General features: G+C 32.8%; 5 protein-coding genes and 1 pseudogene across 6 annotated transcripts; 4 read left to right on the top strand and 2 right to left on the bottom strand.

The window, feature by feature from the left end:
* LOC8260625 (putative membrane peptidase YdiL) lies at positions 1-4,107 on the top strand. Of its 2 annotated transcripts, none has more exons than XM_048370480.1 (10): positions 1-426; positions 518-609; positions 786-893; positions 1,121-1,203; positions 1,408-1,541; positions 1,880-1,962; positions 2,076-2,168; positions 3,275-3,366; positions 3,522-3,628; positions 3,793-4,107. In XM_048370480.1, the coding sequence occupies exons 1-10, from the start codon at positions 202-204 to the stop codon at positions 3,832-3,834; spliced, it is 1,059 nt and encodes a 352-aa protein (XP_048226437.1). In that variant the 5' UTR covers positions 1-201; the 3' UTR covers positions 3,835-4,107. The 2 variants fall into 2 exon arrangements, with proteins under 2 accessions (XP_048226437.1, XP_002522426.2); XM_002522380.4 differs by having other exon boundaries at positions 10-426; positions 1,913-1,962.
* Positions 4,108-7,216: 3,109 nt separating this feature from the next.
* Positions 7,217-9,402, top strand: LOC8260626 (protein FEZ). The gene is made up of 3 exons (XM_002522381.3): positions 7,217-7,755; positions 7,942-8,246; positions 8,431-9,402. The coding sequence occupies exons 1-3, from the start codon at positions 7,575-7,577 to the stop codon at positions 9,178-9,180; spliced, it is 1,236 nt and encodes a 411-aa protein (XP_002522427.1). The 5' UTR covers positions 7,217-7,574; the 3' UTR covers positions 9,181-9,402.
* Positions 9,403-11,860: 2,458 nt separating this feature from the next.
* LOC8260627 lies at positions 11,861-13,483 on the top strand (annotated as a pseudogene).
* Positions 13,484-13,925: 442 nt separating this feature from the next.
* On the bottom strand, positions 13,926-15,537 carry LOC8260628 (60S ribosomal protein L34). Its single transcript, XM_002522383.4, has 4 exons — positions 15,362-15,537; positions 15,181-15,260; positions 14,372-14,481; positions 13,926-14,288 (listed from the first exon to the last, which is right to left on the bottom strand). The coding sequence occupies exons 1-4, from the start codon at positions 15,438-15,440 to the stop codon at positions 14,195-14,197; spliced, it is 363 nt and encodes a 120-aa protein (XP_002522429.1). The 5' UTR covers positions 15,441-15,537; the 3' UTR covers positions 13,926-14,194.
* Positions 15,538-17,571: 2,034 nt separating this feature from the next.
* Positions 17,572-20,139, top strand: LOC8275989 (putative pentatricopeptide repeat-containing protein At3g47840). The gene has a single exon (XM_015721301.3). The coding sequence runs from the start codon at positions 17,795-17,797 to the stop codon at positions 19,919-19,921; it is 2,127 nt and encodes a 708-aa protein (XP_015576787.2). The 5' UTR covers positions 17,572-17,794; the 3' UTR covers positions 19,922-20,139.
* A 1,022-nt stretch (positions 20,140-21,161) lies between these two features.
* On the bottom strand, positions 21,162-25,042 carry LOC8281799. Its single transcript, XM_002522385.4, has 5 exons — positions 24,414-25,042; positions 22,933-24,329; positions 22,028-22,438; positions 21,704-21,933; positions 21,162-21,618 (listed from the first exon to the last, which is right to left on the bottom strand). Exons 1-5 carry the CDS (start codon positions 24,581-24,583, stop codon positions 21,367-21,369), a joined length of 2,460 nt encoding a protein of 819 aa, XP_002522431.3. The 5' UTR covers positions 24,584-25,042; the 3' UTR covers positions 21,162-21,366.
* Between the last annotated feature and the right edge of the window lie 863 nt (positions 25,043-25,905).

Genomic DNA, 25,905 nt, shown 5'->3' with positions numbered 1-25,905 from the left:
AAATTAGTTATTTTTAATTTAATTGTACACACAGCGGGAGTATTATTGGAATGTTCCAATTTGAGCAAAACTGCATCTCCTTCTACCATTACCTTTTGAACAGTAGTGTTACAGTCGCCAGCCTTATCCTCCAACTTGCGAGAGGTCACCCCTTTAAATTCGATATTTCTTCTTCAAAGACTTTCCATAAATAAAACCCAGATGATGGTTTCGGCTCTTTTCACTCGTGTAGGCCAATCTTCAATAATCTGCATACCAAAACTATTTTCGCCCACTTCATCAGCTAAACGTAATCCCAATAGACCGACTTTACCATCAAATTTTGCTCCTTTAAGGTCCTATCCAATTGCTGGGAGAAGGTTCAGTTCAGTTTGCTTCTTCAATTCTGGTGAAAAGAACAAAAACAACGGCAATTTTGATGGAGAGGTTCGGTTTTTAAGCTTCAATTTTTTAATGTTACTTGCTTCTTTTTTCAAAATGTTTATGATAAGACTGTGTTCTTGTGTGCGTGTTCTAGGAAGGTGGATTAGACTGGCCAATACTTAAAAGATGGGATGTGCCTTGGCAATGGCAAACTGCATCCTTAACTTCACTCGCTTGTGGATTAAGGTTTCCTTTTCTTTAATTAACCAACGCTATCCAGTTTTTATGCCTAAGGCCAATATGCATTTGTTAATTGTTACTAGTATGGTGTCATTTTTAAGGATATTATGATTTGGATGGTTTTGAAGATTTTTTTTTCTTAGTGTTGGTTTTAGAAAGACGCTAAATTTTTCGCCAGGCAGTTTTGTTTTGACAGGATTGGCAGAGACAGCAGCTATACCACTTCTTGGAATAAAAATTGAAGAATTGAGTTTAGATGAGAAGGCGGAATTGCTGCTTTTAGACCAAAGGTATTTGGATTACCTGTCTTTGGTCTTTACCATGTTCAATAAAAATTTTATGTCAGGAGTTTCTTAAGCAAATTTTTGATAGAATATGAGTGTGGATAGTTTGGAAGCTAAGAAGCCTATGAATGTGCTGTGCTCGATTAGTATGATGGTGAAATCTGGATGGTGATTAGTTTTAAGCTGCTGAGTCCTGGCAAACCTGAATATTTGTTTTACTTCTCATTTTGCAGCATTACCACTGCAGTGATACTTGGAGTTATTTATAGCATCGCCAATACCTTCCAACCTCTTCCTGAGGATATGTTTCGCTATGGTATGTGTCTTTCAAATGTTATGCATGTCATCCTATAAACTTTGCTGTTTAATGTCCACTATGCTGGTTTTTCTTAGAAAAATAGCATGAGTTAGTGCTTTCTGCATTACCTTCTGGGTATGAAGAGGGTATTTATTAGTATCTGGTTTCTGGCTCCATTTCTCCTTGTAGTTTAATATATAATACAGAATTATTTTGATTTAGATTTGAAGGAACCTTTCGATCTAGAGAAGGGGTGGCTTTTATGGGCAGTTATTGGTCTTGTGGCTGCTCTGCTTGCCATTGCATTGACAGGGGTTGCGATGTCCACATTTAATGGCGAGCCGCCACAAAGAGAGGTTAGAAATTGATTTTCAACTCAAATTATTTTCAACTGTTTTTTGATGAATGCAAAGATGTAAATAATCTTTCAAAGACCTTATGATGACCTTTCTAAGTTAAAGTTATAAGCTGCAATATCCCCTTCGCCACTGTACTGCATCTGATGAAGTTTGTACTGCTTTGTTTAAACCACTTTATAAAACTTAAATGGATTTAATGGTGTTTTTAACTTTGGGGAAATAGAAATGATTTATTGGGTATTCATGCTTTTCTGGAATAAAGAAAGTGACCTAGTTGATCTTCTGTACAAATATACTTGTCAATATCAAAGCTTTTATCTGCTTTCTACTGCAAGGCAATCCTTATCGTTTATATAACATGGCTGCAGACTGATGCACTTGTTCGTCTTCTTCCTTTAATTGGATCTTCGAGTATCAGGTTCTCAAAAGACATATTTTCCATTTCTCCTATATGTTGTGTCTCTTGAGTCTTGCCATCTTTTGATTTGATTATTGAACAAGTAAAACTAATCATATATATTCCCACTGTAGCACTGCTTGCCTGGTGGTCATCACTGGTGTCCTCGCTCCAATTCTGGAGGAGACTGTATTTCGAGGATTTTTCATGGTGTCTTTGACAAAGTGGTATGATTATGTCTGATTTTGAAATTAAGCATTTCCCTATACTGCTGTCTCTTACATACTGAATTTAAATTATGATTTCTGCATTCCCCAAGCATTCTTAAAATTGTGCAAAATACTAATTTAACTGCTTTTGTGCGTATGGAGAGAGAGAGAGAGAGAGAGAGAGAGAGAGAGAGAGAGAGAGAGAAAGAGATGAAATATTTGCTATTGCTTTATTCTATGATATGGGAATGACGAAGCTAAATTTAAGAGTAACATCAATTTGTGACTTTTGGTTAAATTTTAAACTGAGTTGCTAAAGCTTTTTGTTAAGGCTGACATTCACAAAGGCTGGAAATTTTGGACGTTCCGTGAACATGCTCAATGTCTTATAACATGTCTCAAGCTCTCACTGTCTGACATACTAGAGTAATGAGGATAAGATGGACGTTCGGCATTTCAAGTTTCTGAGCAACCAAGATTTTTATTCCCATTAAATGCATCTCATAAGAAGAAAAAAAAATATTTTGTCGAAAAAATTTAAAACCTACAAGTTAAATATTGATCTCTTCCTTTAAATCTCCTATCCAAATTCTACTTTTTAAGGTTTTGAGATAGCTGGTAAAGATTATTGGATTTGTAGGACTGTTATTTAATCAAAGTTTTGATGATCTAGCTTGTAAGTATGAGGGAACTATAAGGAGCTAGATACTGATAAAAATATGTTGGTGAAAAGAGTGGGTCAAGACATATTGTGGACCATACATATGAAATTCATGAAGTGAAATGATGGAACTTTTTATGTTAAAGAGCTGGGATGGGGATTCTATCATCTTATGTAATCTAAATAAAATAGAATTTGACTCTTTGCTCTTTTGTCCATGTTGAATTGTCGATATTTCTTTTGACCCATTTTGCATTTTAAAATGGCTTTATTATCAAATTCTATAATCATAATTTTGCTTGGATAGAAGACTACAAAAATTTGAATCCATGTTCTAGCTCCAAGAGTAGTTTAGCTAATTTGAATTTGATTATCTAAGGATTTCTTCATCATATAATTCATTGCTTACTAGCTCCTTGCAAATTCTTTTCATACTAATCATATTACCTCGACTTCTATGCAGGGTACCTACACCAATTGCTGTCCTAATTAGTGCTGCTGTATTTGCAATAGCACATCTAACTCCTGGAGAGTTTCCACAGCTGTTTGTGTTAGGTAACGTGCCTACAGAGAGACTTTGCATCACACACTAACAGAAGAAATGTTTCTGACTATTATTTCAAGCTTCTTTAATTACATCTTATGCTGTAAAATTTTGCTATTTGGCTTCCTGAAAGATAAATCCAACTTGAACTTCATTATTTGTCTAGGTACTGCTCTTGGTTTTTCATATGCTCAAACTCGCAACCTTTTGACCTCAATTACGATTCATGCTTGCTGGAACTCCGGGGTAATCCTAATTCTCACCTTTCTTCAGGTATATTACTTCCTTCTCAGGCGTCTTTTTATAGCTTGATATTGATAGGGCCCGAAATTTGCCGTGTTGTTTATAATCATATCAAATATAGATGTTAACCCATCTGCGAGTGGTCAAAGTGGATAGTTAATGCTGCTTCTTCTACTGTTTGTTTATGTTTACAGCTTCAAGGATATGATATCAAGGAAATATTGCAGGCAACTTGATAGTGGGGAAGCACATTTATTCATCAGTAGGCGGAAGTTGCGTAATCAGGACTAATTCCTAGTTTATTATACTTGATTTTCTTTGTTTCCTTGCAACAAGTGTTTTAGACTAAGAAAAAATTGGTGCAGGAAAGTTGATTAGTCACTCCTCTGTGAGATTAGGTAACATAAAGGTTTTTTTTGCAGGATTTGATTTTATTCTCCTTAATATTCATTTCACGTATTCAATTCATTAAACACCTTAGGTGTATATTTAAAAAACGGCTTAATACATTTTTAGCCCCCCAAACTTGGCATGATTGGTCATTTTATCCCATATTCTTTCATAGAAACAGTTTAGCCACTTCAACTTGTTTAAACTATAACTTATAAACACATTTTGCTTTGTTTGAAAGATTGGGGGAAAAATAAATTTTTTATTTTATCTGTGGGATAATTTAATCTTTATTATATTTTAGTTACATTTAATTTAAATAAATAAAAATAAAACTAGTTTAATATTAAAATTAAAAAAAAATTAATATTAAAAGATAATAATTTCAATTTATTTAATTAATTTAAATAGAATCTAAATATAATTTTATTATATTGAGTTTGGATTATTCAATCTTTTTTTATTATTTTTAAGTTCAAAAGGATGTAAATAAAAGAAAAAAATTTGAGAGAAAGGAAAGAGAAGGATAAGTCATCTATAAAAGTTTAAGAAATAAAATGACTAATAGAATCATATTTAGAAAGCCGCCTTAAAAAAATGAACTAAAATATAAAAATATTTCGTATCCTTCATTTTGCAAATATTAAAGAATCCCATTAAGTTTAAAATTAAGAAAAGAAAAAACATATTACTGCTGAAGAAAATCAAACATAACTCGTGCAACTATAAACTACTCCGTCTTAGAATTTTCCTCCAGATTCTTCCTTGGAGAACTAATTCTAGTTCCTCCGAACTTGTTACAAATAATTTGCTACCCATTTATTTCAAAACACCTAATTCTTGTTCCTCCGAATCTAAAATCTCTTTTTAGACCTAGAAATTTAGTTTAATGATCTTCTTAAAAGATCTAACAAGTGGACCATAATAATAATAATAATAATAATAATTATTGAAGATCAGGAAACAATAAGTTCTTTAGTAAATTTGAGGTGGCAGCATGTATATTTTGGGTTATTATTTATCTACGAGGGTCTATAAAATTTTAAACTGAAGGAACCCATCATCCTAATTTGACTTTCTGATATCCAACAAAATGAAAATCCATGCACAATTAATCCAGCAATATACATTATAGTTTATTGATAATTGTTTATGAATTAGATCATCCTTAAATAGATGGAGCTGTAGCATCCATGATTGTGAATAGCTAAGGGAGGGTTAATATTTTCACGTAGAAAGAGGCATAGAAGGTTGAGTTTGACCCTTTAGATTTTTTTAAGAAAAAGCTAAGCTTTAAGTACACGCTTGGATAGCAAAAACCAAGGTCAAGGAACAGACAAAAATGGTTGGAACCGAGGGGCTAGATTTGGGGAGTTTCACTGAATTTGGAGTCCCAAGTTTTACATTTTGACTCTTTTAAGTCTTAACCCCTTATTATTTCTTTTGCTAACCAACCACTAGACATTGTTAGCAAATTCAAGTAGTATGAACAACTGTACTTCTTACTAATTCTTGTAAATATGTGACACTAATATGAAAATGAGGAAACTTCAAAGAGCAAGAAAATTGAGGAATTCTAAAATTTGGTTTTCCAAAGCCCCACAAAATCATAGGAACTACTTACTTGACTTTTGCCTGCCAATAAACACTCATCCCTATCTCTTTCTTAAATTAAGGCCTTTCCCTTTTGAATTTACTATGTGAAATAATATATATATGAATCAAAACCCACTGCTCTTACAGGAAAGCTGCCCATTTTTATCAGCCATGTGAAACCGCTGATGTTTGCTCATATAAATTTATGGTATTAATACTTCCAAATACTTTTTACTATGAACTTTAGAATCCACAAAATCTTATCTCCAAATGGGATATTTTCCAGTCCATCGATGTATGTTTTTCTTTCTGAAGTATTTGTCATAGCACCCTCACCTGCTTCTATATCAAGCTTTTGTTAATAGTACGTTTCATGAGGCCATAGCAGGGACTGATATTTCTCAATGTCAATTTATCCTGAAAATCTTAATAACGTCAATTAATTGGGCTGCTAATTTAAGGGCTACGTGTTCAAAAACTTGGGAATTGGGATATGTTGCACCGGCCTATATATATATAAACATTTGCGCACATCACATGGAAATGCAAGAAGGAAATTCATTAAGACCATCTTCCACTTATCTACCACGACAAGAATAGCAAAGAACCGTAGAAAATGATTTCTGATGTATCTATGATGGACCCAAATTCTAAACTCAAGAGGTTCAACTTAATTTGAAGCAACCCACAGATAATGCTAGCTGAATAAAGGGTTAAAATCGATCATTTTCAAGTAAAACAAGCAAAGAATGGAACCTGGTTTATAGTGAAAGACTACAAAGTCAATAATATGCAGTCATAAATCGTTAGTGGTGGATGAGTTCCTTTCACTTTTGTCTAAAAAATAAAGGGTCAACAGAGAGATGCTCTAACTACCTATGTCTTACTAGGGCAGGTGGTCCCGTTTAAGATCATTAAGCCACATTAGAGTTTATATAAGTATATATACACGGTTGCTTGGTAGTATCTGAAATCTGAAATTTGCACAAAAAAGAATTGATGGAAAAATAATATCAAACTGACAAGGTCAGTGGAATAGAAACTGAGGGAATGGAATAGAAACCGGATTTTCGGATTCTGAGATTCTACATATCACTAAAATAAGCTTAAACTAGTCTTTTAGAAATTCTTACAAATTTTACCTCTGAATATATATTTTTGAGCCTTGTCTTGGAAATTGGTTCAAGGGTTCACTTACCAGATTATAAAATTCAGACAAAGACCACTAGTATAGTTATATATATATATTTAGAGGTTTGCTTTGTCTGGATTTGCAATGGCTATCCAAAACCTTTCATGGGGTTTAATGTGATTTAATGAGAAATTTAAAGAAAATAAACCTTTCTTAGTATCCCAATAAACTGCTGATTTGGTGGCTTCTTGAGATTCCTGAATTTGGATTAAACAAAGATAACTCTTCAAATAGTCTCGTTTAAGGTACAAGTAATAAGAAATTAAGAGTCTTTCGAACTTGAAAAGAAAACCAAATAACAAATCCATTTTTCTGACTTGGAATTTAAATTTCTTGGTACTAGATCTATTAAGACCCTCTTGCTATTAGCTTCTCTGTTCTGGAAGCCAACGCGATCCTCGCAAAACACACACTTTCTTCTTTAAAGTCACCAGAAAAGTCGGCTGATACTTCGGAGGCAGAACCCTACTCAGGAAGCATATATTGCCTTCAAATTAAGTGAAACCAAATTCATTGTCATATGTCAACTTGCTCTCTCTCTCTTTCACTTCACTTCACTTCACTTTTGTATGCGTACTTTCTATCTAGGGTTTGCTTATTATTTCGGTTTGCTTCACTTTTGAAGTTCTTTTTCCTTTCAAAAACTAGCTATTCAGTTTTGGGTTTCTGGCTTTAGTTTGTTTTAGTTTCTAGTTGGATTGAAAGAAATACAGAAGAAAATCCTTATATTCTTGCACAAGCATCTTATAGACATACTATTATTTTTTTTAGATTTGACAAGGGGAAAGAAAATAAGGTATGGATGAGAGAAATGAAGCTGATAAGATGGACGAAGTTATGTTACCAGGTTTTAGGTTTCACCCAACGGATGAGGAGCTTGTTGGGTTTTATCTTAAAAGAAAGATTCAACAACGGCCTCTATCTATTGAACTTATCAAGCAACTTGACATCTACAAGTATGATCCATGGGATCTTCCAAGTAAGATAAACTATCTATATACCGTCTATGTAAATATGGTCTAATCTTCATAGCTTTTAATATATATTAGAGTAAGCTCATCTAATAATTTAAGCTTTTAGGCTGAGTAGTATTTCTGACAATGTTTAAACTCGTTACGAAATTATGGTCTAGTTTTTGTGGTTGAAATAATGTTTTGGAGTGCAGAGTTAGCGACTACTGGAGAAAAGGAGTGGTATTTCTACTGCCCAAGGGACAGAAAATATAGAAATAGTGCAAGGCCTAATAGGGTTACAGGAGCTGGATTTTGGAAAGCTACAGGAACTGATAGGCCTATATACTCTTCAGAAGGGAACAAATGCATAGGGTTGAAAAAATCCCTCGTTTTCTACAAAGGTAGAGCTGCCAAAGGGATCAAAACAGATTGGATGATGCATGAGTTTCGTTTGCCTTCTCTCACCGACTCAGCATCACCAGCCAAGAGATTTCTAGACAAAACTATTCCTGTCAATGTAAGCATCTCAAACTATTCTAAGTAAATATTTCCTTTTGTTTTATATTTTCCAGCCTTGGCTTAGAGGCAACAAGGGAAATTTTAGGATAGCTAAAAATCGTGTTATCTAAAGCCGGTCGTAGTTTTGATCAACTGGCCTCTATTACTTGAGCACTAAATGACTATCTATCTTGGATTTGCAGGATTCCTGGGCAATATGCAGGATATTCAAGAAAACCAACTCCACAGCACAACGGGCACTTTCTCAATCTTGGGTTTCTTCAATACCTGAAACCGCACCTTCATCCTTCCTTGCTAAAGCATCACAAAATACTCAGTTCTGTTCACAAAACACGTCTCTTACTACGGACATCTCAAACTACTATAATAATGAGATACAGCAATCTTTTGTTACTAACTTCTCCCCTTTAGACTTTTCCTCCTTCAAGCCTTTAAATCCGTTATCAAGCAAACTCTCTCATAATCCACATTCCATTTCGAATGGAGACCTACATGGCAATTTTTTCTTTTCACATCTTGAGACATTAGCTCCTTCAAAATGTACAGTTGATGTTTCTTCTATGCTGTTAAACATGTCTTCCTCTGTGCTTGGAGATTTTAGTAAGGCTGCTAATGATCACCAGAGTAGCATAGACTACGGCGGCGTACCACAAGATCACTGCAGTGATTTCTCATCATTAACTTCTTTCCCACAAGCAATGCAAGTGAATAATGCCAGTCACGGAGATGAGAATATGCCGTTAAAGAATCCAAACGCGATGACGAATATTGATGATCAATGGGAGACAGTCCGTTCTTCCGTTGGATTTCCCTTCAGTTTGCCTATGAGTATGGGTACTGATGCATGGAAGCAAAACTTGCTTTGGGATTCTTCATCATGTCCTAGTGATCAGATATCCACAAGTTTTGCCACTGCTAAGTGCTATACTTGAAGTCATTAATTAATATATAGTCATAAAACTATTGACTACTAGCTTTCTTAAAGTTAATTAGGCTGCAATTTATGTTAGGTAGAAGGAAACAAAAATTCTGTTAATTTACATTAACATAGAGAATTTTGTTGTAGGTTTTGAAGCATTTTAGAATTTTGTAACAATATCTGAAACCCAACAATCTTCAAGCAATGGAAATCAAACAGCAATGTCAACTTTCAAGTTCTCATATCTTAAACCAGAAATATATAGTATGCATCTCAAAAGGGATTCCGACAGTAATGGTGCTAGGTATTGGAGGCCATGAACAAACCTAATAATGTTCATGTGCCGTTGTCATGCATGTTAAACCAGGCGGAACTCAGCTAGAAAATATTGGTAATAATCTAAACTGATTGCAGAACCTCCAGTGACCGTACTTTCTTACCATTGATTAGAGCACTGCGTACATAGATATAGATAAATTCATAGATAGATCTGTTGAAAATAATTAGGATCATGAACAAGTGAAGCCAAAGACATGGACCAAATGAAAATTAGCTCTGCTTCAGTGTTACAAATTTACAAGCATCAATTTAGCCTGTAAACCTCAATATTAGTCCAACATATAGAATATAAATTACAAGATCTCTGATAAATATCTAATATATATAAAAGGGAGATTAACTTCATTAAAATCTTCTTCTAAGTAAATTTCTTTAACCCATGATTAGATTTTCATTATAGAATTTTAGGTAATTTTTGGAAAAGATATTATCAGCTCTTCAATTTTTTTTAAGGTAAGGTGTTATAAAGTAAATGAAGGTAAAGTTTTTTAATAATATTTTATTTAAAAAACATAAATGGTAAAGGAGGGTTTTAGAAAGTAAAATAGAGCTTTTTAAATTATAACTTCTTTAATCCATCAATTTTGGTCCATTGAGATTTGAAAGGATTTAAAAATTTTAAAAAACCTTCAAAAATCTTACTCCCTGAACAGTACTTTCTTACCAAATATGGGTTTAACTTTATCCTCTACTTTATTTTCATCCTTAACTGAAATGTTTCAAGAAAATGAGCCGAAATGATAAAACTGCCCTTTAAGTCGCAGGCATGTCTAATTCAAACATTGATTATCCGTATATAAAGCCCAGATGGAGGAGTCCACCGTGGACCCTGCATCAAAATGACACAATTTGAAGAACTCAAAGCAAGCCTGAGAAAATAGAAAATAAATATGATAATTAATCGCATTTTACTGGTCATTTGTTTACAAAGTTGTTTTAGTATTTAACTGAAATCTCTTGGTTTAGTTTGATTAAAGTTATTGTTTTTCCTTTGTTATTCTTTTTAATTCACAAATTCATAGAGCTAAGCCGTCTTAAATTGACAAATGTGACGTGGATTTACCAGACTTTTCCATCTTAATTTAATTTAATTTTTTCCATTTGTTAGTCGAAATTAGTTAACCCAAAAGGCACGTAATTATTTGCTCTCATGGATAGCTGCTCTATTGATTGGGGGGACGCTCCCTCCACATGACAAGATGGTCGCCATTTGCCAATTATACAAGGCACCCAAAGTTTAATTCCGTGGAATACATATGGATATATGTATATAGCATCGATTTATCAGTCTGCCCTTATATGTATGCTTGTTTGGGAATCAAGAATAATTAATGATTCTACTTCAATTTGGTCTGGGTCATAGGAAGATGACTAATCTTGTATACAAATAAGGAATGTTATTTTTGTTTATGCATTATTACTGGATAACTTATGATCAGAATCTCTCTTTTAATTACCTTGTCAGCATGACCAACCTAGGCTAATGCCAGCTGCAACAAAATAAAGTTCAGGAACTGCCCGTTGCAGCACAATACAGAGGTGGGATTGTACTTATCTCCTCTCAGCACGAATCCTATGGATGTACACATAAACAATTTATTTGTTACCAGGACGGAGCAACTTGTAAAACTAATTTATGAACTCCAAGCGATCTGTCCTAAGCTCCTCAATAATAGACAACCTATCAGCAGCAGTAGTAGAGGATGCCTGACGGTGTTGCGACTGTTATGGCCACTGATCAGGATCAAGATCCCTCTCTGGTCAATGATCATTTAGTCGATGCACCAGTACTGGGTTCCAAACTACAAAGCTCTCATCTCCGGTAATGACTCACGAGACTATCAGGTCAAGTACAAAGTAAAAACAAATGCATCCCATTTATTTTAATTGGATTCTGATTGGGACTCGAATTTGAAAATCCCAGAACGTACGAGTTTACCTACGTATAACATAATATCTCATTATCAGAGGCATTCGATTTCATTTGATTTTTTTAATTTTCGTTTCTGATCATTGCCAGAAAGCTAAAAAGTTTGAATTTTTCCTTAAAATCCAGTTATAGTGAAAGAAAAATGTGCCTGTACTGAACTCAACAATCTGCAAACAAAACTTTTAAAATTCTGAAATTCAGTCAAAATAAATAAGTTTTAAAGAGAAGACAAACGCAGTCCAATTCCAGAAAGTATTAATGCCACTACATACATAATATCATGGAGCTAACTTAATCCAAGAACGAAATATTAAGAGATAAATGATAAAATATGTCCTGTCTTTTTCAACCTTAAATTTTATATTTATTTTCTTCCTGTCAAAACCTTCATTTTACTTGTATCTTGGAGAACAAGTTCAACAATTCAGAAAGATAAAACCAAACCATATAGAGGGTTGACTTGCTCTATAAAGAGGATCAAAAGCCATAAAAAGAGATCAACTCAAAAAGAGAAGAGAATGGAGAAGCAACAGAGTGAAATTGTGCTGTATGGAACATGGGGCAGTGGCTTCTGCTTGAGGGTGGAGTTGGCCCTTAAACTCAAAGGCATAACCTATGAATATGTGGAGGAAGATCTTACAAACAAGAGTGAGTCGTTACCTCAGTACAACCCTGTCCACAAGAAGGTGCCCATATTGGTTCACAAAGGGAAACCCATAGCTGAATCGCTTGTCATTCTCGAGTATATTGACGATTGCTGGAGTCACTCTCCCAAGCTGCTACCCGAGGATCCTTATGAAAGAGCCAAAGTTCATTTCTAGGCCAATTTTCATGATCAAAAGGTACTTCCTTTTCTTTAACAGAGTATAAATTAGAAAATAATTATAATATACTATCTTTTTTTAACAATATAATATACTATCTTTTAAAATAAGAAATTATTGTTTAATTAAAAATAAATTATATTTTATTTATAGATAAATTTGTAATAAGTCACCAAGATTTTATCTATTTACAATATATTATTTTAGCATAAGAGATAGTTTTCCAGTCATAAAACTAGTTATTTTACTATAAAAAGTATTTTTATCATAAATCAACAAGAAAAAAAGTTATTTTAATTAAGAATATCTGAAATATTACATTACGAATATTAAAATTAGGTTAATAAAAAGATAAAAATATTAAACTGAATATATGTATTGCGTCTCATCCATATAAGATATTTTGATTTTTCTAAAAAAATAATTAGTATACATGATAATGCTTATAAAACATATGATTTTTGGTTACTATTTAATTTATGATGCTAATTTTATAATTACAATAAGCATACTTTTAATTTTAATTTATTAACCAATATTACGCAATGTAATGTAGTACAAAATTTTCAGTGAGTTCTATATAAATTAATGAATCAGCTACACAGAAAGCTAATAAATTTTCTTTTAAAGAATAAATAGGCCTCCAAGAAAATTATGCCATTCTTTTATTTGTTTGTCTTTTTTTTTTTTGAGAACTTTACATTTTAAACTACTTGAGATAGGATACATGAAGCAACAAACCATCACTATTACTAATGTTAATGCTACAAATGGTGTTAGTTACTACCAAGCTCAACTGTGGTCATCTTTTCCAAAGGAAAAGAGCAAGAGAAGGCCATTAAAGAGTTCAGTGAGTTGCTTACTGTGTTCGAAGAAGGCATAGAAAGGGATTTCCCAAAAGAATTTCGTTATAATGGTGAGACTCTAGGGTTTCTTGATATTGTCGTTGGTGCACATGGTTGTAACCTTAGAGCCTTTGAAGAGGCCGTAACTGTGGTGGTTGACCCAGAAAAACACCCGGTTATTGTCTCATGGATAGCTGCTATGAGAGACTGCCCACTGATCAGAAAGACGCTCCCTCCACACGATAAGATGGTTGCCAGGCTGAAAGAGGTGTTTCACCAGGCTCCTAAAGTTTGATGTTGGGGTTGCACAGCAGCTCTATTGTGGCTATCTCCAGTGTGGAAACCTTATTATAGCTATCAATAGTTATATGCCTGAGCTTTAGGAAATAAAAAGTTATGCATATTGAAATTGAGTCCATGTCATCAGCAAAAGAAAGATGACCATCGTGTATACAAATAAGCACTGTAACTCAAATTCAATGCATTAATTTGTCTTATAATCAGGATCTCACTATGTACCACTTGAACATGCCCAACCAAGCTAAGGTAAATTGCAGCAAAATAAATCTTGGCTACTGCCAATTACTGCTAATTATCAGGAACATTATGACACAGAAGATGGGACCCAACACCAACAGATCTTCCACACCCCATCGCTGGGTAGTAGAATACTCGAACACACAATTATTACGTTTGCTTATGAAAGCAATAACATTAGCATTTGCACAATAAAAATTCCGGTCATTGATCTAAAATTGTAGGTGCTGAAAAGAATATTGCCATCCCCATGCAAATTCACCTAGCAATCCAACACTTTAACTTTAAGAAACAAATTAATTTCAATAACAAGTAACCTGTCATTACACAAGTGATGCAAGCAAAAGTTCAAGAAAGCATCAAGGGAGAATAATAAAACAGAACAAAATTGCAACATAATTTGTAGACCAGTTAAAAGAAGACGGACTAGAAAACATAGTTCATAATAGCCAAAACAAAATACAAGTTCAAAATGGAATGCCCTCAATAGTTTCCATAATTCACTAGCACTGGCTGTTTCGACAAATCGCCTAAAACATTGGACATTTGATCCTAGCTTCTAGAGGATTGCTTTTCCTTGGCCTTTTGAATCTTCAACACCTTTTTCACAATCTTTTGCTCTTCAACTAAAAATGCTCGAATAATCCTGTAATACAAGATTTCACTTAAATCCGCCCCACATAATAACAAAACCAAGAGCTTATTCCATAGAGTTGCATGAAAACAGACCTTTCTCTAACAGCACCACCAGACAATACACCTCCATAAGCCCGGTTCACAGTCCTCCTGTTTCTTGACAATCTTGACCTCTTATACTCAGCAGGTCTCAAGTGAGGGATCTGCAGAAATCCACAGTAATGCATCAGGGCTAAATACACTTGTGTTATCAGAAAAGCAGAGGCTACTTCAAACAAAAAGTAATTAAAGAAAACAATAGCTCATATGCTACATACTATATTATAACAGTAGCTCTTGGAAACAACAGTTTCTAACTTACAGCATTCAAGAACAATTTGGCTCCATAATGATCCTTCATTATGGAGGGATCTCAAATTAAAAAGACAGTAACAGTATTAAAGAGACAAGAAAAAGTGCATTAACTTAAGAACCAAATCTATCTTTCTAAATTAGCACAAACAACTTTCACAACTCCATATAACCTGAGAAATTAATCAGTAAGAAAGACGTATTTCTAATCCTAAAAAAGGGCAAACATTTTCATAAACAAAGATCTTAGTGATAAAATAAAATATTTATTTGGGATTCTACCACTGCTAACATTGACGACGCAAACCCATTAGAACTTGTGATTTCAATTCCTTAAATAGAGAAAAGGGTAACACAAATGGCATCTGATATTTCATTATCCTAAACAAGGACGTTGGATAATTTGGTATATTGAGGGTATCTTAGGTACAACTGCAACATGAAGAAATCAATACAAACCATTTTTTTTTCTCAGCATTCACAAAGAAACAAAACATAGATTATTTACATTGAAGAAGTGAAACTAAAAAGAAAGGAAGTAGCAAAACTACCCCTTGAATCCTCTTGCCAGTAACAGGGCACTTAGGACCACTTGCTCTCTTCTTTGTGGTCTGATACACCAACTTTCCTCCTATTTTACATAAAACACGCAAGCATCAACTAAGAATTAAGTTAAGTACACAATCAGATCGACTAACACTGCATACAGAGAGAGAGAGAGAGAGATGATACCAGGGGTTTTGACGATCCGGTGCTGGTTCGACTTGGTGGCATAGCTGTGCCGTTTCCGATATGTAAGCCGCTGAACCATGTTTTATTATCCTTTGCTAAGTTCTCTCTCTTAGGGTTTTGAGTGCGAGAGCTGCGCTTTTAGCAGAGAAGAAGGGTTTTATTGTGATGGAGATAATAAGATATAAAAGGCTCGACTTTGCTAGCGGTAGTCGCCCTAAATCCTACGGTTTCAATTATATGCCAATCAACGGCTCAGATTTATTTTTGCGAAAAGGTGACGTGGAAATGCCTAATTTGCTCTTTTAAATTTTCGAACACGTGAATTCTCCATTAGGGATCTTCATTTTCGGTAATGCTTAATTTTATAATCGATATAAAGAGATTTTTATCATTTTATGAAAAGAAATTTAAACGATGAGAGTTTTTTTTTCTTTTGAAAGGGTAATTGATGCTGTTTTACAGCGGTAATCTTTTATCTTACTTTTGTCCTTCTTATCGAGCAAGTTCTTATAGGGTTGTTTTTTAGTTTAATTAGATAGAGTTGTTTTCAAAATCATGTTAAGAAAATATATTGAATTTTATGTTTTTATCTAATTTTTATAATTTTTTAATTTAGTTAATAATACTTTACATATTGGCCGTAAATAATGGATACCCACAATTTAAATTTAAAATTATTAAATTTATAAATTAATTAATCGTTAACCTGTTTATTTGTATGTTGAACGATTGTTATTATTATTTTGATTATAAAATTAAATTGATAAATATAATTAAATAAAAATTTTAATTTTTAATACTAATTTATAATCATTTTAAAAATAATAGCAAACTAACTATTTTTAAATATTTTTAATTTTTATAAATTTTGACATTTTATTTGTATAATAATATAAAGACTATTTTTAGAATATTTATTAATTAATATTAGTATTATATAATTTAATGCTATAATTGATATTACTATTTTTAGAATTAAAAATTTATTATGTAATTAAAATATTAATTTTATTATTAAATATAATATTAGAAATATATTTTAAGATGTTATTTTCTATAATTAAAATAATTATCTAATTAAAAAATTAATTTATTAGTTGATATAATATAAGATATAAATAATATGTTATTTTTAGAATAAAATTAGTATCAATATCTGATTAAAATTTATTTATTAGTTAATATAATATTAAAATATAATAAAAATATTATTTTTAAAAATTTGAAATAAAAAATGTAACTTATTAGTCAATAAATTAATAAAAACTATAGAATTACGTATAAGTTTGAATCCTATATGTCAATAATAGTATACATATCAAAATAAAAATTATACATATCAAAATTACGCACATGGGTCAAAAAATTTTAAACCTCAAAAATTAATATATATATATATTAGCTGTTTAACTGTGAGCTGCACAGCCATTATTATTATTTTAATTATAAAATCAAATTAATAGATACGATCTAATAAAATTATCAATATTTAATATTATTATATTAAATTTTTAAAAAATAATAACAAACTAATTATTTTTAAATGTGTTTAATTCTTAAAAAATTTAAAATTTTATTAATACAATAATAATAAATATTATTTATTATTAATTTTAGTATTATAAATTAACACATTAATATAATTAATACCATTATTTCTCAAACTTAAAAGTTTATTATATAATTTAAACTTTAATTTATTTTTAAATATAATATTAGAAATATAATTTAAGATGTTAATTTTTATATTAAAATTATTATCTAATTATAAATCTAGTTTATTAGTTAATATAATATTAAAATATAATAAATATGCTATTTTTTATAATAGATTTTATATAATTATTTGATTAGAAAATTATTTTTTAATTAATATAATTAATATAGTTTGATTTGTTATGATAGAACTAGTATTATTATTTGATTAGAAAATTATTTATTAGTTTATATAATATTAAAATATAATTAATATCTAATTTTTTAAAATTAGAATCTATATTTAATTAGAAATATAATTTATTAATCAATAAATTAATAAAAAATTTAAAAAAATATAAATTTAAACTCTATGTATTAAAAATAAACACACATGTTAAAAAAAATTAAAATTATATATTAATATATAATGAAATTCCAAAAAGATGAGTAATAGTCCGATTAAACGAACCGTGATGGCCCCTGGCTTGCCAATTTGATTATGACGCATATGTTCAATTTTTTGTAGAGTAAAATATCTTAATTTTAAGTCTCATGTGAAGCCTCTTCTTTTAATTCACAAAAAGTAAAGACATCTTCCCTAGCCCGTTAAGATTGAAAAGTGGAAATAGCCATTCAGACTACAAGGTGCTGCATCATCATTTTCTATCAATCAATTTAAAGGAATGTCTTAATGCGACTTTATATGGCATTGGCAGCTTCCCCGATAGAAGAAACATGGCTGTGGCAGTCAGGCCTTACATCAGAAGATTATGTGCAGCCTCAAGCTCTACTTGTACTGACTACAGAGACCTCTCTGTCGCATATTCTGTACCCAACAACTTATCCCACAAAACGCAGCCCTCCAATCTCATAAACATGCTCGAAATTAACTCCAAGTTGAAGGCGCTAGTTAAAACCGGTTGCTTACAAGACGCTCGCCAAATGTTTGATGAAATGCCTCATAGAGACGAGATTTCATGGACCACAATCATATCTGGTTATGTCAATGCCATTGACACCACCGAGGCCTTAACATTGTTTTCGAAAATGTGGGTTGTGCCTGGGCTTCGCATGGACCCCTTTATACTCAGCCTCGCACTCAAAATTTGTGGACTGAGTTTGAATGAGAGTTATGGTGAATCGTTGCATGGCTATTCTGTAAAAACTGATTTTGTTGACTCGGTTTTTGTAGGAAGTGCCCTTGTGGACATGTACATGAAATTTGATAAAATTCAACAAGGTTGCCAAATCTTCCATGCGATGCCTATAAGAAATGTAGTGTCGTGGACTGCTATTATAACCGGGTTTGTTCATGCTGGTTATAGCAAGGAAGGGTTGGTATACTTCTCTCAAATGTGGAGATCGAAGGTGGTGTGTGATTCATATACATTTGCTATTGCATTAAAGGCATGTGCTAATTTGGGAGCTCTGGATCATGGGAGACAGATTCATTGTCAGGCATTGAAGAGAAGCCTTGAAGCTAGCTCGTTTGTCGCTAACACTCTTGCTACCATGTACAATAAATGTGGGAAGTTAGACTACGGTTCACGTTTGTTCGAAAAGATGACCATAAGGAATGTGGTTTCATGGACAATGATTATAACAACATATACTCAGTCGGGTCAAGAGGAAAATGCTCTTAGAGCATTTATAAGAATGCAAGAAATAGGTGTGAGTCCAAACGATTTCACTTTTGCAGCAGTCATTTCTGGTTGTGCCAATCTTGGTAAAACTGAATGGGGTGAACAATTACATGGCCATATGCTATGTTTGGGTCTCATGACCTTTTTGTCAGTGGCCAATTCCGTCATTACTCTGTATTCAAAATGTGGACAACTAAAGTCAGCTTCAATGGTGTTCAAAGAATTGACTAGAAGAGATGTTGTTTCATGGAGCACAATAATCGCAGGATATTCTCAAGGAGGATGTGCGGAAGAAGCATTTGAATATCTATCAAGGATGAGAAGGGAAGGACCAAAACCAAATGAGTTTACTCTTGCTAGTGTACTGAGTGTATGTGGCAACATGGCAATTCTTGAGCAAGGGAAGCAACTACATGCCCATGCCTTGCATGTTGGGTTAGAACAAACTGCTATGATTCAAAGTGCATTAATCAATATGTATTCAAAATGTGGGAGCATAAAGGAAGCTTCAAAAATCTTTGGTGAGGCTGAAAATAATGATATCGTGTCATGGACAGCCATGATTAATGGATATGCTGAACATGGATGTAGACAGGAAGCTATTGATTTGTTTGAGAAGATTCCCCGTATTGGTTTGAAACCAGACCCTGTGACTTTTATTGGTGTGCTCACTGCTTGTAGCCATGCTGGACTAGTTGATCTTGGTTTCCACTACTTCAATTCCATGAGTAAGGTATACAAGATATATCCTTCAAAAGAGCACTACGGCTGCATGATTGATCTCCTTTGCCGAGCAGGACGACTGAATGATGCAGAGAGTATGATCAAAAGCATGCCATTTCAACAGGATGATGTTGTCTGGTCAACTCTGCTTAGAGCGTGCAGGGTTCACGGTGATATTGATTGCGGAAGACGTACTGCAGAGGAGATACTTAAAGTAGATCCAAATTGTGCTGCGACTCACATTGCCCTAGCCAACATGTATGCTGCCAAAGGAAGGTGGAAGGAGGCAGCAAACACGAGGAAGATGATGAGAATAAAAGGGATAATGAAGGAGCCAGGGTGGTCTTGGATTAAGATTAAGGATAGAGTTTCTGCATTTGTGTCTCGCGATCAATCTCATCCCCTGGGTGAGCATATATATACCATGCTTGATTTACTAGCTTCTGAGGCGACAATTGAAGAAAACAATTTAACTTTTGCTGAGTTTTTATTATAATAGTCTGCTCTACAATCATTATATTCTGTAAAGATAGTTTATAATGATAGAAGGGCGGCCTAACCACATGGTTATTTTTGAAATGATAATGCCATAGATACAGCAGATTATTTACACGTATCATTCTTTTGGTCGGCACCATTGCCACTTCTTTAAATGTTAAGGCTACGCAAAACCTATTCTTTTTATATGATATGATGATCACTTTGTCCGTCAAATTTTATACTTGTCTAGTCTCCGTTCCCTCTTCTGCCTCGGTCCTCCACAAGTCTTCTGTTTTCGCCCACAGAATTCTGGTAGCTCTCTGTAAAGTTTACTCCTATGTCAAGGTTCTTAAGGCTATTTTAATTCAGTCAAGTTGATCTAGGTTTTCGCAACTGCTTAATTTGCTGCTTCATCTCTGCATTCTCTCTTTTCTTTTGTTCTTTTCTACTGGGAATTTTGTATCTTGTTTTTTCCCTTGCTATTGAGCAGGATCTCGCAGGGATGTTAATGAGAATTTGACGATGATCTTCTTAAAAGAAAAAAGAAAAACCATGTAAAAGATATATTTGAGTATGAAATAAAACATAAAGAATCTGATTTAAAGAAAAAAGAATTTAATAGACTTTCTAAAGGAAATTTTGTTCAAATGAATGTAGGAATTTCTTTACCTTTTTGAGAGTAGGACTATGAATTTTTATAATAATATTAAAGATGCTTATGTTTTTCTAATTCAGTAGAAATACAAATTGCGTGTACTCTCACCTTTTTGTCATTTGTTGTTATTAAAATTGTTCTTTTCATTTTCTTTCTGAGACAAATGATGGTACATTTTTCTGATTTTTCTTTTGGTCTGTGCGACTTTTGGAAAATAGCATCTTTCATATTTGTTGTTTTCTGTTTCTCATTGATGGAGATTTTGATAACTAAATCTGACCTATTACATTTTTGGGGGGCCTTCATAATTTAAGCCTATCAATTATTAATTTATGTTACATCTCCTCAAATCTCAAAGCTTGTGGAAGATATTTCAGAGGGTCTAGCTCAGAAATTTCAGCAATGGTTTATGAATCTGTCTTGTATTTGTAATATGCTTCAGAATATTATCAGGTGACCAGCAGTTTGCCAACTTTGATCATTTATTACTATATATTACCACAAATGTTACCGGAAACTAAATAAAATTGTATTATAACTTAACTAACTTTGATCTTCTTTCTTTAACCTTTTTTTTTAAGAAAAGAAAACCATTATATTACCACAAGATATGAATCAGTTGAGAAGAATTAACAGATGACAGACTAACTTTGGACTTGAGAAGCAAGTCTGAAGATGGTTCCGCTTAACTGTACGTGCTCTTCCTTTTTTCTTTTTCTTTTTTTCTAATATGAGTACCTTTTGAATAACATTCTATCTACAGCAGAAAATGGAAATATACGTACAACTATCAGTACTCACCGTGTCTAACATGGGAAGAGCAAAAATGAAGATTCTACAAAAACTTTTCTGTTACTGATGTTAATTTTGTCTAATTTCTCATGGCACCATATCAATTGATCTGTTGTTACTTTTGCCATATTTAGCACTCTTGATATCAGTTTCATTTCTACTTGTGCTATCAGCAATGTTTGATGCATTCCATTTTCTTGTTGCTTCTTGAACCTCTTCACTATGCAATTTCCACTTCTTGATATGTCTTTTAGCTTTCTGTCCTTCTGCATCACATGAAAATTAATGATTTTATCATCTCAAATAGTGTCAGTAAGGTCTTGAATTTAAGTCAGATACTAAGGAAAGTACCTTTTGATAATCAGTTCGAACATCTGTGAATAGCTCTAAGTCTACAAGGTCTTGAAGATTAGGATGAGCTTGCAGATTACCCTGAAAGGTCACATTGCTTTCATCTTTGTCGGCACGCAGGAATTCCCAGAAGACTTGCATTGATAGCTCAATGATTCCTCTTAGCGTTGGGCTTGTAATTGCATGTTGTCCTTCATCTCCTCTTTTTCCCTTATCCTTAATACAATCATCTGCAATACAATGATAGGAAATTGTGTATAATGTACAATAGCGCCAAAAAGAACAATTTAGGATACTGCATAAATTTTTGTCAAGAGTCTTTACCTTTAACAAGGGGCACTTGAAGAAGACTGCGAAGAACACATCGATTCTTGACATAATTCTGCACCCTGGGCCCTTGAAATGGTTCATTCTCAATAAATCTTTGTATCAGGACTTGAAATAGCTGAAATTCGCCTGCTACTTGATTATAATGATGGGAACCCTGAGAATCGTACTTTTGCAATTCTTGGACTTTCCAGTATTGCCAATGGAGCATTTCCCAAGAAAGGCAAAGCTGTCCAACATATATGGTTTCGAAATCACTATTCATATCTGCAATGACCTTCTTCAATGGGTCAACTACAGCACTCCCTTTGCATAACCATAAGTTTTGGGAGAGAAGAGATGTCATTGCTAGAAGCGATGATTTTCGAGCTGTTTGGAGCTGAACGGTGTCTTTCATCTGAAGTAACCCTAGTGATGGAACATAAAGTTTCAATAGTGTATGGTCAATTGGAAGGAAAAAGATCATAATTTATGCGTAACCTATGCTCTTATTGCTTGCCCTTTATACATATCATTTAAAAGTTGCTTTATGCAATTCTTTTTTTTAAAAGAAAAGAAGGAAAAAGGAGAAGACTAGAAGAACAATGAATTCAGTTTAGGATGTTCAGTAAATCTAAGGTGCAGAGAGAAATGGTGGGGCTTTCTAGGAATAAAGACTAAGATATGGACTTTCAACTAATCATAGCATCTAAAATTTCATGAGTGGAAGATATATTGGTAGCTTTATTAGAATATTAATTATGAAAAAGGAACTGATAGGATAAAGAGAACAGAGACACACCACGCAATATAATTCTCGTAAACGATTTTTCTTTTCTCAGGAAAAATAATAGAATCTGCAGCATCATCAGGTGGGTTACCATATAATTATATTTTTATTACAGGGTAGGTAGTTAACTTACCAAGTGCATGCATGGTCTGGAAGTTCAAGATGTCCAATTTTCGCATTTTGTCCAAGTAGCTCTTGTAAACCTTGTGAATTCCATCCAGAAAATCTTTGTACTCGAGTTTCTTTTCCTCAATCTTCAATGGCTTTAGCTCTTGAACCGTCTTGGGAGTCTCCAATTCTTCAGATTCTGACTCTTCAAGAATAGTTGGAAGGCCACCAGTTCTTGCTAGCTTCAACTCCAGTTTCAGCTGCTCTACTATGTCCTGGTGCTCCAGCATGTACTCTATATCATTTGAGGACTTCTCGTCTTTGAAGCTAGACTCTTCAGATCTTTCAGAACCGTCAGGTTTTGTTTCTGCCTTTTCTTGGGCTGATGCTTGCTGTTCTTGGCCGCCCACAACATTCCTTAAGTCCTCTCTATACGATAAACTTGAATTCTTTTGCTGGGGTTTTAATTCTATATATTCGTCATCTGAATCAGTGGGCTGATCTGCAAACTCACAACTTTCCGGCTCAACTCCATCGAAAACTGGTTCTGCTTCTCTTACATTTTCTTGCTTCTCCTCCTGGAGCCACACCAGAATTTCGGGTTTACATGCTTCTTCGGCGGTTTGACTAGCCGAAACAGTTTCATCCTTCCTTAAAAATAACTCATCATTTGAAGGGTCAGATTTTTCTTCAGTATCACATGAAAAACTCTGAAATTGGGAGAGTAATTGAACTTCACCTGAAGAATCCCGCTTAATCTCAAAACTATTTTGTAAATGAATCTTCTCTTCCTTATTAGAATCCTTCTCAGTGGTGAGTGTTTCCACTTTTGGCTTCTTCAAAAACTGCGCATTCACCAGATTTTCGACAAAGTTCTCTGCTTCCGCTGCATCTAATTCTTGATTTCCAATATCCTCATCGGCAATAGCTCCATCATTAGTGACAAACCCTTCCTCTTCAGTACTCATTTCGTCCATGAATATTTCTTGCCCCTGTTTCTCTGTCACTTCTTCATCAATCATAAAACTTTTGGCGAAGGAATCTGTTTTCTCTGTTTCCTCTGATTTGTCTGCATCTAATCCAACATCATAGAGATCGTCTTCTGTAAATTCTCCAGTATCAAAAATTGAATTACTGATAATTGCATCATTATTTGAGTCAATAAACAGTTCATGCACAATAAAACTCGCTGTTCTTGGTTCTTCCAGGAATCCAGATATGCCTTTGCCAGACAGAAACTCATACCTATTCGTGCTTGCCGATAAAGCAGTCTCCATAACAACAGAATTCTCTCCTTCTCCATCAGTTTGATCAATATCAGAATCCAAAAAACAACTTGGACCACTTCTATTATTTTCTTCTTGATGATAAACCTCATTGGACTCTGATTCATACTTCTCAAGACTTTTACCTTTCTGAAACCTGCTAAGACAATGAAACATCCATTAATCATAAAACAATCAAAATTCTTAGAGAAAAATAATAAAATCAAGAACAGAAACATACTTGAAGAAATGGCTGAAAAATGATCCAAACAGATAAAAGGTGTAGCTGCATAAAAAGCTCCAGAAGAAACTAACAACCCTATACATATTATCTACCAAGAAATCATATAAAAGACCTTTATTAACAAAATCAAACTGGGTTTTAGAAGTGTAAAAATTCTTTGAATCCATCAGGCCGAATCAACTTCTTATCAGTTATCTCAAATTGTAAGAAAACTTAAAGGACAAACACAAATGAAAAGTGTCTATCAGAAATGCACAGATGAAAGTGGACACTCCACTTGTAGAAAGAGAAATATGTGGAGACAAATATAGGCATCTGTCTCCATGACCAAATTGGTGAGATAAATAGGCAGAGATTCAGCTTCAAGAATCAAAAGAAAGCAACGTTTGCAAAGAAGAGAGAGAAGTGGAATGTACATATGGAAATTTTGGATTTTGGGTCCATTCTTTATTTTATTTTATTTTTTTCTTTTTCTAAAAAGATTTGCACCATTAAATTAAATAAATTTCGTTAGTTTTTTTATATTCATTAAAAGTGTAATAAACCGGGACTACTAAGGTCTGCATTTACATAATAAGAACTAATTATACGTTTATAACTCACTCAATACAAGAAGAAAAAAAAAAAAAGAATCACACCTATAAAAAATTTCCAAAAGTAAATATTTTGATCACTTGAAATAAATTAGGGTTGTTTATGGAATGTTTCACGTTTTAAAGGGTCATTATTTGTTGTCGTCATGACACTTCTAATCATCATATTTATCTTTTCAAATCTTAACCATTAAATTTTATTCATTCAAACAATTTATGACCAATTACTTATAGAATATTATCATTAATAAAATTTAATATTTATCTTCTAAAATATTATTAATTAATAAAACTAATTTAGATTAGTTGTATGACTAATGAGTAATTTTTCTCACCAATTTAATTCATTTTTCTTATTTTGAAGTTTGACTAGCATATTCTTTGTATATAATTTTTTTTCTCATGTCTTATATTATCTAAAATTCACTTTTCACTTTATCAAATACTTCAAATAAATTGTCTATTATATTTATTATGTATATTTAACAAGTCGATATGATATGTAATTGATAATAATTATAATATTAAAATATATTAACTCTTTATTATCTCATTATTATTAAATATATGTTTTGACTTTAGATTAATATTATTATTATAGACATATAAATTTTCTATAAAAGATTAAAAATATATTTGCCCATATCCAAACACAAATATGGAGACAGAATTTGTAACTTGCTATCCTCTTGCCTAACAGGCAAAGATTTACCTTCGTGGAAATGATGATTCATTCGGATCGATATGTTGAATAGTAATAAATAATATTTAAATAATTATTTATCTTGTAAATCTAAAAATAGTTAATAAAAGAATTACTAGAGTAATAATAGGACATATATAAAATTAAACTATTAATATTTAGTGTTAAAATTATATTAGATAATAATTTTAGA

This window comes from Ricinus communis, chromosome 1 (assembly GCF_019578655.1).
Source record: "Ricinus communis isolate WT05 ecotype wild-type chromosome 1, ASM1957865v1, whole genome shotgun sequence".
In the NCBI taxonomy this organism is placed as follows: domain Eukaryota; kingdom Viridiplantae; phylum Streptophyta; class Magnoliopsida; order Malpighiales; family Euphorbiaceae; genus Ricinus; species Ricinus communis.
This window is presented reverse-complemented; position numbering and strand designations above follow the sequence as displayed.